This window comes from Salvelinus namaycush, chromosome 21, assembly GCF_016432855.1.
Source record: "Salvelinus namaycush isolate Seneca chromosome 21, SaNama_1.0, whole genome shotgun sequence".
In the NCBI taxonomy this organism is placed as follows: domain Eukaryota; kingdom Metazoa; phylum Chordata; class Actinopteri; order Salmoniformes; family Salmonidae; genus Salvelinus; species Salvelinus namaycush.
In genome coordinates, this window is record NC_052327.1 from 26,933,189 (window position 1) to 26,947,040 (window position 13,852).

General features: G+C 41.5%; 2 protein-coding genes and 1 long non-coding RNA gene across 3 annotated transcripts; 2 read left to right on the forward strand and 1 right to left on the reverse strand.

The window, feature by feature from the left end:
* Positions 1 to 8: 8 nt before the first annotated feature.
* kmt5b (lysine methyltransferase 5B) lies at positions 9 to 6,944 on the reverse strand. Its single transcript, XM_039017505.1, has 11 exons — positions 6,632 to 6,944; positions 5,698 to 5,921; positions 4,960 to 5,234; positions 4,650 to 4,797; positions 4,266 to 4,431; positions 4,061 to 4,170; positions 3,783 to 3,949; positions 3,656 to 3,675; positions 3,424 to 3,560; positions 3,129 to 3,325; positions 9 to 2,428 (listed from the first exon to the last, which is right to left on the reverse strand). The coding sequence occupies exons 3-11, from the start codon at positions 5,090 to 5,092 to the stop codon at positions 753 to 755; spliced, it is 2,754 nt and encodes a 917-aa protein (XP_038873433.1). The 5' UTR covers positions 5,093 to 5,234; positions 5,698 to 5,921; positions 6,632 to 6,944; the 3' UTR covers positions 9 to 752.
* LOC120066258 lies at positions 6,910 to 9,167 on the forward strand. The gene is made up of 4 exons (XR_005478751.1): positions 6,910 to 7,214; positions 7,438 to 7,583; positions 8,654 to 8,711; positions 8,976 to 9,167. It is a non-coding gene; the product is annotated as an uncharacterized LOC120066258 (long non-coding RNA).
* Positions 9,168 to 10,632: 1,465 nt separating this feature from the next.
* si:dkey-12e7.1 (uncharacterized protein LOC557553 homolog) lies at positions 10,633 to 13,345 on the forward strand. The gene is given in 2 exon segments (XM_039018115.1): positions 10,633 to 11,240; positions 11,243 to 13,345. Coding segments are annotated over 2 exon segments (1,116 nt in total). The 5' UTR covers positions 10,633 to 11,125; the 3' UTR covers positions 12,244 to 13,345.
* Positions 13,346 to 13,852: the final 507 nt, after the last annotated feature.

Genomic DNA, 13,852 nt, shown 5'->3' on the forward strand with positions numbered 1-13,852 from the left:
GACAGTCATTCAGGTGAACTGATGATCAAATGGTGAACAAAATATCAAAGTGAGAAAAGTGTTTGAATATCTAAGCCAGACCAAGTAAGTTCTGAATTTGTGATTGCTAAATAAAGAATGAGAAATTATACAGTTCGAGAATTGAGTGACTTGAGTGAAATTAATAGAAAAATAAAAATGTGATCAAAAAATAAAATAACATCCAAAATAATCACATCTGCACAAACTAAAAAGTTAACAAAGATAATCATTATGCAAGCACCAACACATTTTGATTAAGGAATGAGTGATTACAACGGGACTAAAACATCAGCGACCAGCTCCCAGGAATCACTGGAAGTCAAACATTTTCACATACCTCCAGCAAGAAACAAGAATTCTGTTCCTTTTAAAAGCTCTCAAAACAATATATAAAATGCATATTATTTTATATGCATGTATACACTGCCATGTTGACAAAAGCACATTTTGTTTGCAGTGTGTTCCCAAAAGGTTCCATTCTTGCGATGTCAGTGGAGCAACATTTAGCATGTTTACCAACACAAACTAGAAAATGCTTTAAATATAATTACCAATTGTACAAAATAAAGCTGAAGATATAAAAATAATTGCTTACACATTGTATGCCATGTAAAATGTACACATTCTACAATATGAACAACGAACCAAGTTCCACCATGTACAAAAATAGTTAACATTTTACAACAGCATGTGATTTTACTTTTATTGACATAAATAAAGACCCATAGAGCTCATGCATTGACTGTTCGTGACTGATTTTCACGTCTCCTTGATGCGATATCAATATCTATAGAGTCTTTGCCAACAATGAGCCGGAGGCGTTTTGTTGGTGGAAGTGGAATAAAATCATCGTCAAACTCTTCATGGTCAGATATATCTTCATCCTCTTCTTCTGAAGAGGACGAGTCTTCCTCTGTGTCATCGTGCATTCCAAATGTTGCCACTGTGGGCCCAAAGACCTCCCCTGCCTCCCTCTCTACTATACCTGTGAAGGGCGCACTACCATGGCGATACTGGCTGAGCCTCCTGCTGTCCCACTCATGCTGCAGCTGAATCTTCAGTTTGGAAGAGCGAATGTGTTCCACAGGACTGAGGCCATGTTTGGAGGAATGGATGTGTTCCGCAGGACTGAAGCCATGTTTGGAGGAATGGATGAGTTCCACAGGACTGAGGCCATGTTTGGAGGAGCGGATGTGTTCCACAGGACTGAGGCCATGTTTGGAGGAATGGATGTGTTCCACAGGACTGAAGCCATGTTTGGAGGAGCGGATGTGTTCCACAGGACTGAGGCCATGTTTGGAGGAATGGATGTGTTCCACAGGACTGAGGCCATGTTTGGAGGAATGGATGTGGTCCACAGGACTGAAAGTCCCATTACTCCATCTGGCTGCATAAGAGCTCCTCTTGGTCTTTGCATGGTGATGGTTCTTCACAAATTTCATGCTGGTCTTTGTGGAGCTGGAGGACTTGACAGGGTCAGACTCACCAGGCTCAATCCTACTGCTGCCGCTGTCCCTTCGTCTCCGCAGGGTTAACTTGGGAATGCCTGAGCTGTTGTTGGCTAGGATCAGCTGGGAATCATAGCGCGTAATCTGCTGCTTCTTCTTCCCCTTGCCAAGGTGGAGAAGCTTGTCTCCCTTAGAGAGATTGTTGTAGTACTCACGACAATCAGGCAGGCATTTCAACTCTTTCCTGCATTCAGCTATGTCTGGGGTACGTGCTGCATGGTGCAGGCCTGGAACCTCCTCCTGGAGAAGGGATGCTGGTCTGAAAGAGTGCTGCTCCTCCTGATTTATCATTTGCCTCTGTCTGGGACAGGTCTCACTTGGACACTTGATATCCAGGCTTGGGCTGATTATCCAGTGACCATCTGTGACATACTCTCCGAGGTCTGTAGGCTTGGTCTTACTAACCACACCACAGTTTGGTTCAAGATTAATGTTGTCAGACCCCTGTGTGCCAACTGATGCTCTGGTTGAACTGCGAGTTCTGTGAGTGCAAGCTAAACCATCAGGGCACCTACTACCGTCTTTCATTGAGTTCTGATTGTGTTCCTTCACAGCATAGTGCACAAGACAACCCCTTGTTCCCACCACTTGCATGGGTCCTTGCTTATCCATCGCACTCTTTCGTGAGACCCTGTTACTGACTAATTCTGTGGGGTCCTTAAGGCACAAACCCATAGCTTCCACCTCAATGGGGAACCTGTGAGCAGTTACCTGACACCTTCCTAGCTTGTGCAAAGGCTTTACGGACTTTGAGTTTAGTCTCTCTGGCACGTTGGAGTTCTTTGAGTGTCTTTGATTGAATGATGAGGTAGGCATAGGCATTTTGGACAGAGTTTGCCTGCTTAGGGCTTTTGCGTCACTGAGCCTTGTCACACTGGAGCAGGCTGTCCTCCCTAATGCTAAGATGTGGACCGGAAAATAAGAAATAACAGCAAAACAGTCATCAGAAAGTTGGACAAACATTACTAAACCTAATGACAATCATTGCAAAATTGCAATGTATTAGAATATTATTATGTAGCATGTTATAGTTCTTAATGCAAGTATGTGTGTCCAGTAAATCTTATAATTGACCAATAGCAGCTATACATCCTCAACCCAGGGATTGACCCTAAGGTCTGAAAATCACTTGCCCATCGGGGAAGTCAGGACTCTGGAGTATTTTTTAGTTGCCCGAAGATGTAAATGAGCTTTTTACATGCAGAAATATCATATATAGCCTGCCTTTCTCCTACATATAGCGGAGGAACCAGAAAGATCACTATTAGAAATCATCGTATTTTGGTTATCAATAACCATTTCCTGAATTTCCTGGGGCAACCAGAGTAAACACAACTTGCCTAACTGCCATAAAAGCCAAAAATGGTACATCTTCCACTGGGGAGAAACCAAATGGGGAGAAACCAAAAAGCTCAGTTTAAGGCCACTGGAATTCGTTGCATTTTGGTTGTTTTCAGTTTTATTGTTGAAATCACCTGCTCAATGGGGCAACCACAGAGCTGGCTCAACTTGCGTTACTGGTTCAGTTCACTCGCCCTAGCCTAGGCAATATGGCAAACCTTAACGTCAATCCCTGCTCAACCTCAAAGGTGCACTTACATGAATGTGTGTCACGATTTTCCTGAGAGTCTGGATCCATATTAGAGCCGTCCAACTGACTGTCAGAGCATTTGCCATCTTCTAATTTCTTAAGTCGATGTAGCCGTTTGTCTGTCTCTCTCAGGCCATACATGCTGTTGATTATAGGAGTGGCTGTAGACTGCCCAGTCTTCGGTTTGAAAGCACCAGCACTGCGTCTGAAGGGACCAGAAGATGTGAAATCCTAGCCAATGTAGGACTCATTATTATACATATAAAGTAACTACAAGTTTGATATTACATCAATAAATTATACCTTTCACAGGTGTAACATTCACAGAGTTCATTATTTTCCCCAAAGAAGCCATCTCCATAGTAACAGGAGATCTCTTCCCCAGGTTCAATATCCCGCAGAACCTTGACACATGCTGTATCTCGCCCAGTGGAAACAAACTGCAATAACACATACAGAAACATTTGTTAGGCATTTGTACAATTCACTTCATTTTACACAATACTTTTGATTTGCAGGCATTGGTATTACTTGCCTTGCAATTTGGCCTGCAATCTGGAAAACAAAAGATATGTTTAGTCTCTTAATATAGGTATTTGAATTCTATCATAAGTGTGTTGAATGAGGCAGATAGTTATTGTCAAGTGCATGGGGATGTATACCATGGTTGATGAAGGCTGCAGGTCCCAGCCACAGTTGAGCACAGTTCTTGCGGGTGGAGTACATCACACTGAAGTCATTTTCACCATGTCGCAGTAAAATGCTTTCCTCATGCTGTGATAGCTCAGCAATGCAGCCCACCAGGTATTCCATCTTATCATTCGTTTTCCTTGGGAAAATATGAATGAGGGATATTTGAGATTGTAAAATGACTATATACTCAGTGCAACATTTTCTTTAAACAAAATGTATCCTACTACAATTTAATTCAGATCCTTACCACTCTTTTGTTGCTACAATTTTGGCTCCATTCTGCTCAGAGGAATAACGATTGCAGGGAAGTATTTCAAACCCACTGTTAGTTGCAAACATTCGTAGGTAAACAAAAACCTGCCAAAACACACAAAATAATAGTTTTCACATATTTTTGTTTTGATGATGGTTCATGCTTTTTGCTCAACAACGGATATTTCTAGATAACTTACATGCTCTTTGAAGAGTTTGCCCTGAGCCTTCGTCTTGTGGTGAAAGTGGGGTCTTGACCAGTCCCCAGCAGTCAAGGCATGGAAAGCCTTCTCGAGGTTGTCATGTTTTTTAAAGCACTCAAGCACCTCCTTCAAATGTCCTTGTCGGTCCTTGATGGGTCGAAACCTAAGCACACCATCAGTCAATTTTTAACCACTTTCCAAACCATTCTTAATACAAATGTTATGCAGCTGGTGCATCGAGTCATAGCCTATCGTGATAGGCAAGTTCGTCTGAGAAATACGAGTAAACCGCCTCCCCAGATGTTGTGAAACTTTGGCTGCTGGCTTAAGCACAAGCTATTATGACAAATGTGGACAATTGTGAGCCAGAAAGAGACAAACCTGCTATTCATCTTATGGGTTTGGAAGCCGAGGTAGGGGTCCAGAATAAGGCTTGTAGTCAAGTCATCATTCTCACAGAGTTCCTTTGGAGTCATACCCGACGACGGGGTATAACGTCTCTCTGCCTCAAGGGTAGAACTGATGACACCTGAGGTGAAAAAATTTGAAAAGTAAATGATTGAGCCCCACCCAAAAAATGGACAATTTAAAAAATCTGCCAATAGTGCAGTGTAATTTATTAATGAAGCTGAAAGGGGTAATTTATGGTTCTGTAATTTTGTGGTGAGCATTGCCAGAGAACAGCACTTACGTTGACTACATCTCCTACTTCTTAAGGAGCCCTTGCTCTGTCGCAGGGACCTGGTCGAGGTTATGGATCGATCACTGGAGAATCTGCTGCAATGACGCCTGCCATTCAACACCATGTTCTTGGATTCCCCCATCTACCTCATTATGCCAGATCCAGCAGCATTTACCCTAGTCTGTGCTTGAAGATCTGCAGTGAGGATGAGGGGAGGTTAGGAGGCCAGGGTGGTTGAATCGTATCTTGATACTGACAGGGATTGAGCACTATGCATTCTGGACCTAAACAACATAAACAAAGAAACAAAATGGTTAGAGAGTAGACTTGTAGGCAATGAACTTCAAAGATCAAATAGGGGCTATTTATGTTTCTGTCAAGTTAGAAATAGCTCCATCAGATATGCAATGACTGACATGACAAGAGGAAAACTGATGATGCACTACCAAATTTCGAAGTTGCACCTTGTGTGTGTGTGTGTGGGGGGGGGGGGGGGGGGGCTTGACAGTTGATCGTTGTAATAGTAGAATGTACAAGGTGTAATTTTCCTCTTGTCAGTCATTGCATACCTTAGAGAACTAGTTATACCTTGTCAGAAATGTCCTGATCAACTAGCCAGCTAATTATTTTTTTTCTAGGTTTTTAGCCTATATATTTTGTTGTAATGTTGGAGTCACTCAAATATCTCATAAATACACATTATACACGGAGAAAGAAAATGTGCTTTAAGACTGCAAAAAAAATTACCTGCACTACATGACATGTGTAGAATTGCAGGGAATAAGCTTTAAACCTGCAACATTTGCTCTCTGCCAACAAGAGGGGTGTGAACAATCAGTCATGAACAGTGTTTATGCCCATAGAAATAGACGTGGTGCGCACAAGGGGGGTGCGGGATGTTCCCCAATTCAGGAAGGGAGGCCTGAGTGAAAACGTATGGGAACCCCTGCTCCATACCATCAGTTGAGAACCTAAGACAAATTTCACATGTTATTGTCACATACGCAGGATACAGCAGCTGTAAACAGTACAGTGAAATGCTTAACTGTAAGCCCCTTGAGTTATCGATAGTTACTCCTGATGGAGAAACTGCAAGCGCATCAACTAAGCAGAAAGTGGGGCCTAACAAAGATCCTGAACAGATGGTAGCTAATGGTTTATCAAAGGCTGACACCTTGTGGTTGCATGGCAACTTTCATGAGTTTCCATAGCATAGTATTTAATCTGGTCTATTTATTAATTTCGTCTTTCTCGACAGGCAACTTTACACCTGCACACATAGGGTCGTCCTAGCCAGTGTAACGTGGCACAACATTCAACTCAACTAACTAATGCAAGATCCCAGTCGAATTAAAAATCTAGGCTAACGTTAGCATGCTAACACCACATGCCTCAGTACTGATGCAGATGTTATGCGCGTTCTAGTTACCAAGTTAGCTGGGGCTTCATGCTGGCTACATGCAGTTATTAGTACTTACTCTGTTTTTGAAAATATATGCTTCCCACTTAGCTAACGTTAGCTATATAAATGAAAGCTAGCGAAAGCTAAAGCTTGGGCCAAGACATCACAACGAACAATGCCACAGCTAGCTAGCTAACGTTATTCCACCAAAACAAAGGCCATGAAATATCTGTAAAAAAAAAAGTGTCGCTGATGAGACACACTGTCCAAAATACTCACTTTGTTATTCCTGCGTTTGTACTACTATGTGATCCATCCTGCACGACGAGATCTGAACAAATATAAATTGCTACCTTTAGTTTAAACGTCAATCAGAGGAAACAAACATTTACATTTCAAGATGGCGGTCAGGGGAAGATGGGAATAAAGATGTCTGGACATACAATTGGCATTGTTTGATGTTACGGCAGTTTCTTAGATTAATCCATGAGTACATTAAGTTTAATAACTGTTGTATTAGCTAACTAATTTTTTTTTAATTTTTTTTTAATAACACCACAGTAGCCGACGCTTTATAAATTGAAGTAGCCTGCGCACTGCTTACTCAAACTTGAAACACATGAACATTTGAGAGAACCTAGTCGCGCGATTTGATGACGTTGTCAACAATATCACCGGTCACTGCTAGAATGGATACGATTTTGTAAAAGTGACGCCACAGTCCCGTTTGTGCCAATCGAGTTGCATCAGGTATAGTATTTTACTTGTCTACAAGATTTAGAAGACAGTCTGGGCCATTATAAACAGGAGACAAGGACCACATTTGTTGTAAACAAAAATGATAAACCGTCTGCACAGAAGGGTGAGTTCGAATTTAATCAAGGAGTGATATGAATCTAGGTAGTTAGTAAACTAGATAGCAAGCTAGCAAACTCCGTTGACTAGTAACGTTAGTTAGATAGCTAGTTAGCTGTAAGTAGAGAGACGTGTGTGTTTATTAACGTTAATTGATGTTAGATTATCCATCAAACTGACTATAGCGATGAACTGCCATTCTAACTTGTGTCATTTGTTTAACTTCTCAGATCTCGCATCATGAAAAAACTTGCATTGGGAACTAAAATATGTTCCCTATGACAGAACCCCCTTCCTGGTGGTCGGGAGGAGAACCTACGCCTGCCACCAGGGCGAGGATAAACATGCGAGTGATAAGAAGAGGGAAGCAGAAATGGTAAATTGGCTAATGTTTATAAAGATGCACAATAAAGGTGATTATCATTGACTGATATTGGGAGGAGGGGATGTCGGTTAGGAATGTTGAGGTTGAGAAGGGTATGTGTTAGAAAGGGAAAACCACAAGATGCAGGACTCCTTGTTACCCCAATATCTAAGAAAACAGATGGATACAGAGCTCCTCTTTTATGTTGAGAGAATTATACTTGGTTTCAGTCTTGTAAGTTAAAGTAAGTAACTTGTAGCTAAGCCTTGGTCAAATAATTATTGTCTGAGCACGAACGACCCATATGGGCAGAAGCCTATTTCCTGTTTCTTTCACGTAAGGCAGGCAGCTTGAGGTACAAGTAGCCTATACCCCCTGGACAGGACGCTAGTTCCCTAATTCATTAATGCTGAGAACCAAACAGAGGCTTCAGGTCCTAAGGTACTGGACTGATGAACCATCCTTGCTGTCTCTGCTTGATTGACTCCTCACTCTCAACTGGGATTCCATACCACTGACTCTATTACATGGGCTGAGTCCCTGGCTTTTTGCACTCAGTTTTTATTTGCCTAGGGGCCATGGTCAGCTTGTCTCATCTGGTGTACCGTACTGTCTTTATCTGATGTACCTAAGCACGCTCCCACTAACCCCCTTCTTTTGTCCTTTTCTACATCTAATAACTCCCGGAAGTGTCTGGCCCAAGCCTACCTGGACTGTGGCTGAGGACTCTGGGCATGCCTACCCATAGCCCCTCCCCACACTCCCTAGCATGCTTGTACCTAAGCTAAATACTGAGTATTCCATCTCACCCTCTTCCTCTCCTCTCTTAAACCTAGTCCTGGGCACAAACTATTTTATATTGAATTTATATTGAGCATGCTTTTTTGTCCAGGACTAGGTGTAATCTGAGTCTGGGAAACCAGCCCATACTCTAGACAATGAGATTATTCCAGAATACTATCAAAATAAAGATTGTTTTCTATGATTATCTACGGTACATTTAACATTTCCATTCTACAATATGGCCTTTGACAAAGAAAACTCTCAAAATCCTATTGTATTTGTGGTATGGTTTGTCTCAGAACAGGAGGCCGAGGAGAAAAGCACAATACCAAGAGGCTGAGAACAAGGTAAAACAAGGTAAGGATAATATATAAAAAATGAACTTCAGTGGGAGTTAACACACACACACACATCTAAATATACATAACACATCCAAACATACAAACACCACTCTAAATATAGCAGATAAAACACATCTAGGACTACACACTAACCAATCAAACAAGGGTTAGGGTTGTATCAACCATTATCATAATACTTACACCTATCCAAAAATCTCCATAAGTGCATAGGGGGTAGTTCTAACATATCCATCCTCACACATTTTTTTTGACTTTTCAGGTGAAGAGAAAGGCGAGCACATTTAGGGGAGAGGAGTGGTGAGTCAAAAGAGGGGAGGGAAGAGAAAAAAGGAAGAGAATAGGGGTGGATAGGGTACGACTTTATATTAGGTAAGGGTTCCACTCTTTTAAAGACTTCCAGTTATTTGTTGTTTTTAAAGGGGGAAAAATAAAAATGAAATTAAGCAGCCAATGACTTTGTACGTTTTTTTTCTATCTCGTGGAAGCAGGTAGCCTAGTGGTTAGAGCTTTGGGCCAGTAACCGAAAGGTTGCTGGATTGAATCCCTGAGCTGACAAGGTACAAATCTGTTGTACCGCTATAATGCAGTTAACCTACTCTTCCCCGCTAGGCCAATCATTGTAAATAATAATTTGTTGTTAGCTAGCAGCAAGCAGTTAGCTAGCAGTTGTTAGCTAGCTATGTTCTTAACTGACTTGCCTAATTAAATAAAAATATATATATTCACATTGCTAACATTATACTTATTGCTATTCCATTACTTCAGTTCCATTGCTATAGTTTCTGTAGTCTGGTGGCCAGTTAGTATATGAAAATAAATAACTCGTAGAGCTGGGACACCACGTGGGTGCAATAATTGTCAAGTAAAACTGAAAAACAGCACTATTCAGAACCTCCATACACGGATCTCTAGCAGTTGTCCTCTTAAGGTCTACGAGGGCAACATTACTAGCTGAGAGCGAAATTCATGTTTGTATTTACATCATGTAATGCTCAGTAGAATGATATTTATTGCCGAATTGTAACTAGCTTTTCCCCAGTGGTTCCGCTAGCCAGCAAGTGCTAATGGAAATCAAGTCCAGTCTGCTGTAGAACTCGACGCTGTGTAAGACGCATTCTCTTTGCAGTGAACGGGACTATGACGTAACTTGTACAAAATTGGTATCCTTTTAGCCCTGACCCAACTTATCCACAGTTTTCAAACAGCTAGCTACTGTGTCTAGCTAACTACTGTGTTTGACTTAGCTGTTATCCAATTGGTCTTATAATTAGACATTTGAGATCGGCACCCTATGTAATATAATTAACTAGCTACCAAGAAAAATTACCAAGGTTGCTCTTTAACGTTAGCATTATAGCTAGTTAAGTCTCTTTTTGCATACAATTTCTAGCTAGCTAAGTTACATGATTAAATAACGCGAGCTAACAAGCGGTTCAATACAACACACCAGTTGTTAGCTAGCTATATAACGTTAGATTTCGAGCAGGTAAAAACGTATTTGTTCCATTCTTTCGTTGCCACATCGATGACAAGCTCAGGCATTTACGTTGGTGTTTTTCTCAAGCTAGCTAGCTAACTTACTACTTTTATACAAGCTCTCGTGCTGCCGGTTAGCTAGGTTGTACTATTTCGCAAATGCTGGAATAGGACTTTTATTCCATGGTCACATAGAACCTTTGAACCCAGTAACCAGACACTTCTACAGATCATCAAGGACATCAACCACCCGAGCCACTGCCTGTTCATACCGCTACCATCCAGAAGGCGAGGTCAGTACAGGTGCATCAAAGCTGGGACCGAGAAACTGAAAAACATCTTCTATCTCAAGGCCATCAGACTGCTAAACAGCAATCACTAAGTCAGAGAGGCTGCTGTCTACATTGAGACCCAATCACTGCATACTTTAATAAATGGATCACTGGACACTCTAAACAATGCCACTCTAAATAATGCCTCTTTAATAATGTCTACATATCTTACATGACTCATATCACATGCATATACTGTTATTTTATGCCATCTATTGCACCTTGCCTATGCTGCTCGGCCATCGCTCTTCAATATACTTACATGTACATATTCTCATTCACCCCGTTTTAGGTTTGTGTGCATTCGGTAGTTGGGGAATTGTTAGATTACTTGTTAGATATTACTGCACTGTCGGAACTAGAAGCACAAGCATTTCGCTACACTTGCATTAACATCAGCTAACCATGTGGATGTGACAAATAAAATTTTATTTGAATTGTTAAGACTAATGTTATAGTTACAATAGTTAGTATACTATAGATGATTGCTGACAAACATTTGATTCTCTTTCTCAGCTCTGAGAAGAACCGGACCAGAATATTTATTGCATAGCTACCTATATCAGACTTGTGGGGATTTTGACCTCCACCAGTCAACACCATGTCCCCAAGGAAGAAGCTTGTCCCTGTCAGTAGAAGAAGAATAGCCAAAGCAGGGGACGACTTCTTCCCTTTCAATCTTCTGCCGGTGGAATGCCAGCTCCGTGTGCTTTCCTTCCTGAGGTTGACAAGTGAAATTCTGCGCTTGTATGCTTCAGTTGGATTTGCCTTGTGCGATTAGGGAAGCTTTGGAGAGTGGCAGACTTTTCTCGCCATGGAGTGCTCAACCTTGGACAGGAAGGACTGCTGGTGTCCAACAGAGAGTTTGAACTTTGGAAGGTATGGGTTCATCACTACACCCACCACCTCATATCCTGTGGTGCAAGCCTACTCACCCTAAAAGCCAGCTTTGACCTGGGGGACCAGTGCAACAAGTGGGGGGAGCTTCTCTCTGACCTTCTAAAAAATGTCCGCTGCAGGGATCTCACCCAACTGGAATTGAACTAGACATTCGCACTACTGGAGCCACTGGACCTGCGGGTTGGCTCCATTTCCCACCACAACAACATTACCAAGATCAAGATGGACCAGTTCACTAACTTTCAGGTACTACTGGGCAAACTGTCCCACAGCTGCCCTCGGATCACCTAGATGCGCCTGCACTTTGACTGGTTTGAGACATCAGTGTCACTCCTCACTCAGTTCCAGCACCTCCGTGTCCTTGAACTCAAGTACTTTGGGGTCTTCAAAGGGATGAGCCCAAGCACTTTGCAGATCCTGACCAAGTCACTGCCCAACCTTAAGTCCCTGACATTGCATATCCTTGTGCGACTCAGAAACCTTGGCATATCTTACATGCTGGAGTCCATGTCTCTAGGGTTCCTGGATGTATCACCTAGTCGTGGTCTAGTCTTCTCCAGTCTTAATCTGCCAACATTACGGGAGCTAAGGGCCAAAAAGATTGCCCGTGGCATTACTTTAGACTGTCAAACCAGGCTTAGGATACAGAGCAGGTGGCCCTGTCTGTACCAGGTCCTAAGAGAGGGGACCACCAATCTACAGGCCCTCAACAATGAGCGACTGCTTCCTGATTGGAGAGGGCAAAGTTCCAGAGAACTGTCGTCTATCCTCCAGCAGTCCTGTTATTGCCTCCAACACCTGGACAGTTGGCTCTGGTAAACGAAATGCTCAGGCTCCAATCCAATGTTAGCTGGAACATTTTAGCTCATTCCCTCACCATTCCATTGCACAAAATTATTGTGCATTTGATTTTTGATCCTTATTTAAAAATCCTTATTTAACCTGTCTCCTCCCCTTCCATCTACATTGATTGAAGTGCATTTAACAAGTGACCTCAATAAGGGATCATAGCTTTCACCTGGATTCACCTGCTCATTCTATGTCAAGGAAGGAACCGGTGTCCTTAATGTTTTGTATACGTGTAACATGTAGAGTACAGTAAATCCAAATATGAATTATTTCAAGAATGGAATTAGTGATGCTGCAGTGCCTCCCTTAACCATGAGACGACCTTACACTTCATGTTTTCATTTAACCCTAAAGATTTCTCTTAAAAGGTGCAATTTGCCTGTATTTCCAACTGCACTTGTAAAACATAATTTAAGGCCAATGAGTAATGCCTGTGCTCTCGTTAATCAGGTTGTAACCAGAAATGTTGTTAAGCCTATTTACTGAGGGCTAATGACATTCCAACAAGTCATTGAATTGTATGCTGACATTTCCTTTTTACCATTGTTTTGTTGATATAAAACTCCTTTGCTGTGATTTTAGAATATGGATCCATTAAAGGACCCATGTACAGTGTTTGCTGCTCTATTGTTTGTAATTTAAGGGGGTGGAGGGAACATAATTTACTGTATGTGTGATTGCATATGTGCCTAGGGATATTTTACTTAAAGGAAGACCATTAACTAGTGTAGGGTTGGTTAGTTGAAAGTGAGCCTTTCCTGTCATGGGAAATAAAATACCTAATGGCAATGTTTCTCACAGCTTAACGTAAGACACCTTGTTCACAGTAAGACAACACTGAATAAGGGGGTGTCCAAATACAGTATTTAAACTTTTAAAATGCAGAATGCAAAGAATATATTAACGGTAAACTTGGGAACCTTTTCACTTTGTTTTATTCTATGCAATGATCATGAACTGGTAAAAAAAGCAGGAAGTTGTTTCAATTCTCTGAATCAAGCACATTAAACTTTCTACCATGACTAGATACAAACATTAATTACTACTGGAAACCATTGTAAACACGTACCATAATGTCTGGCAAGGTATTGTCATGCTTGGATTTATTTGGTCAGGTAAAGGAGGAAAACAATCTCCAGTATTGATACAAAGTAGTTTATATCAATAATATTCTAAATAGTCTGAGGGTTAACAAGCTTTCTTTGATTTGCTATCATAAAAGCATCTACAGGTACTTCAATCTATAAACGTTATATACAGTAGGCCTATGCGTCTATTTTTGTAGAATCTTGGTTTACCACGCAAATACATTTCCTACAGTGTAATTCTATTTGTCACAGACCCAATTTCCCAGAATGTTTTGTTTTCTTCAATTTTTTTCTCTTGAGGTAAAGAATGTGTGGTGAAGGGGGGGGGGGGGGGGTATTCCAAATAATAATGTGCTAAAATCCCTTTCCCCATAACTCACCCTCCTCGCGCATACACATGCTCCTAATTTTCCCTGAATACGTAGTAATCCAGTGCTGGTGGGACACAGACCCACCAGTACACTCCGACGTTGTTTGGAAGACTAGTAGGG

Excerpts from the sequence above, each read along its gene's own strand:
- kmt5b (XM_039017505.1), bottom strand. The coding sequence starts at position 5,092 with ATGGGGGAATCCAAGAACATGGTGTTGAATGGCAGGCGTCATTGCAGC. Across the intron at positions 4,171-4,265 it reads GCAAACTCTTCAAAGAGCAT|GTTTTTGTTTACCTACGAAT; the intron begins GTAAGTTATCTA and ends GTGTTTTGGCAG. Across the intron at positions 2,429-3,128 it reads AAATCGTGACACACATTCAT|CATTAGGGAGGACAGCCTGC; the intron begins GTAAGTGCACCT and ends TCCACATCTTAG.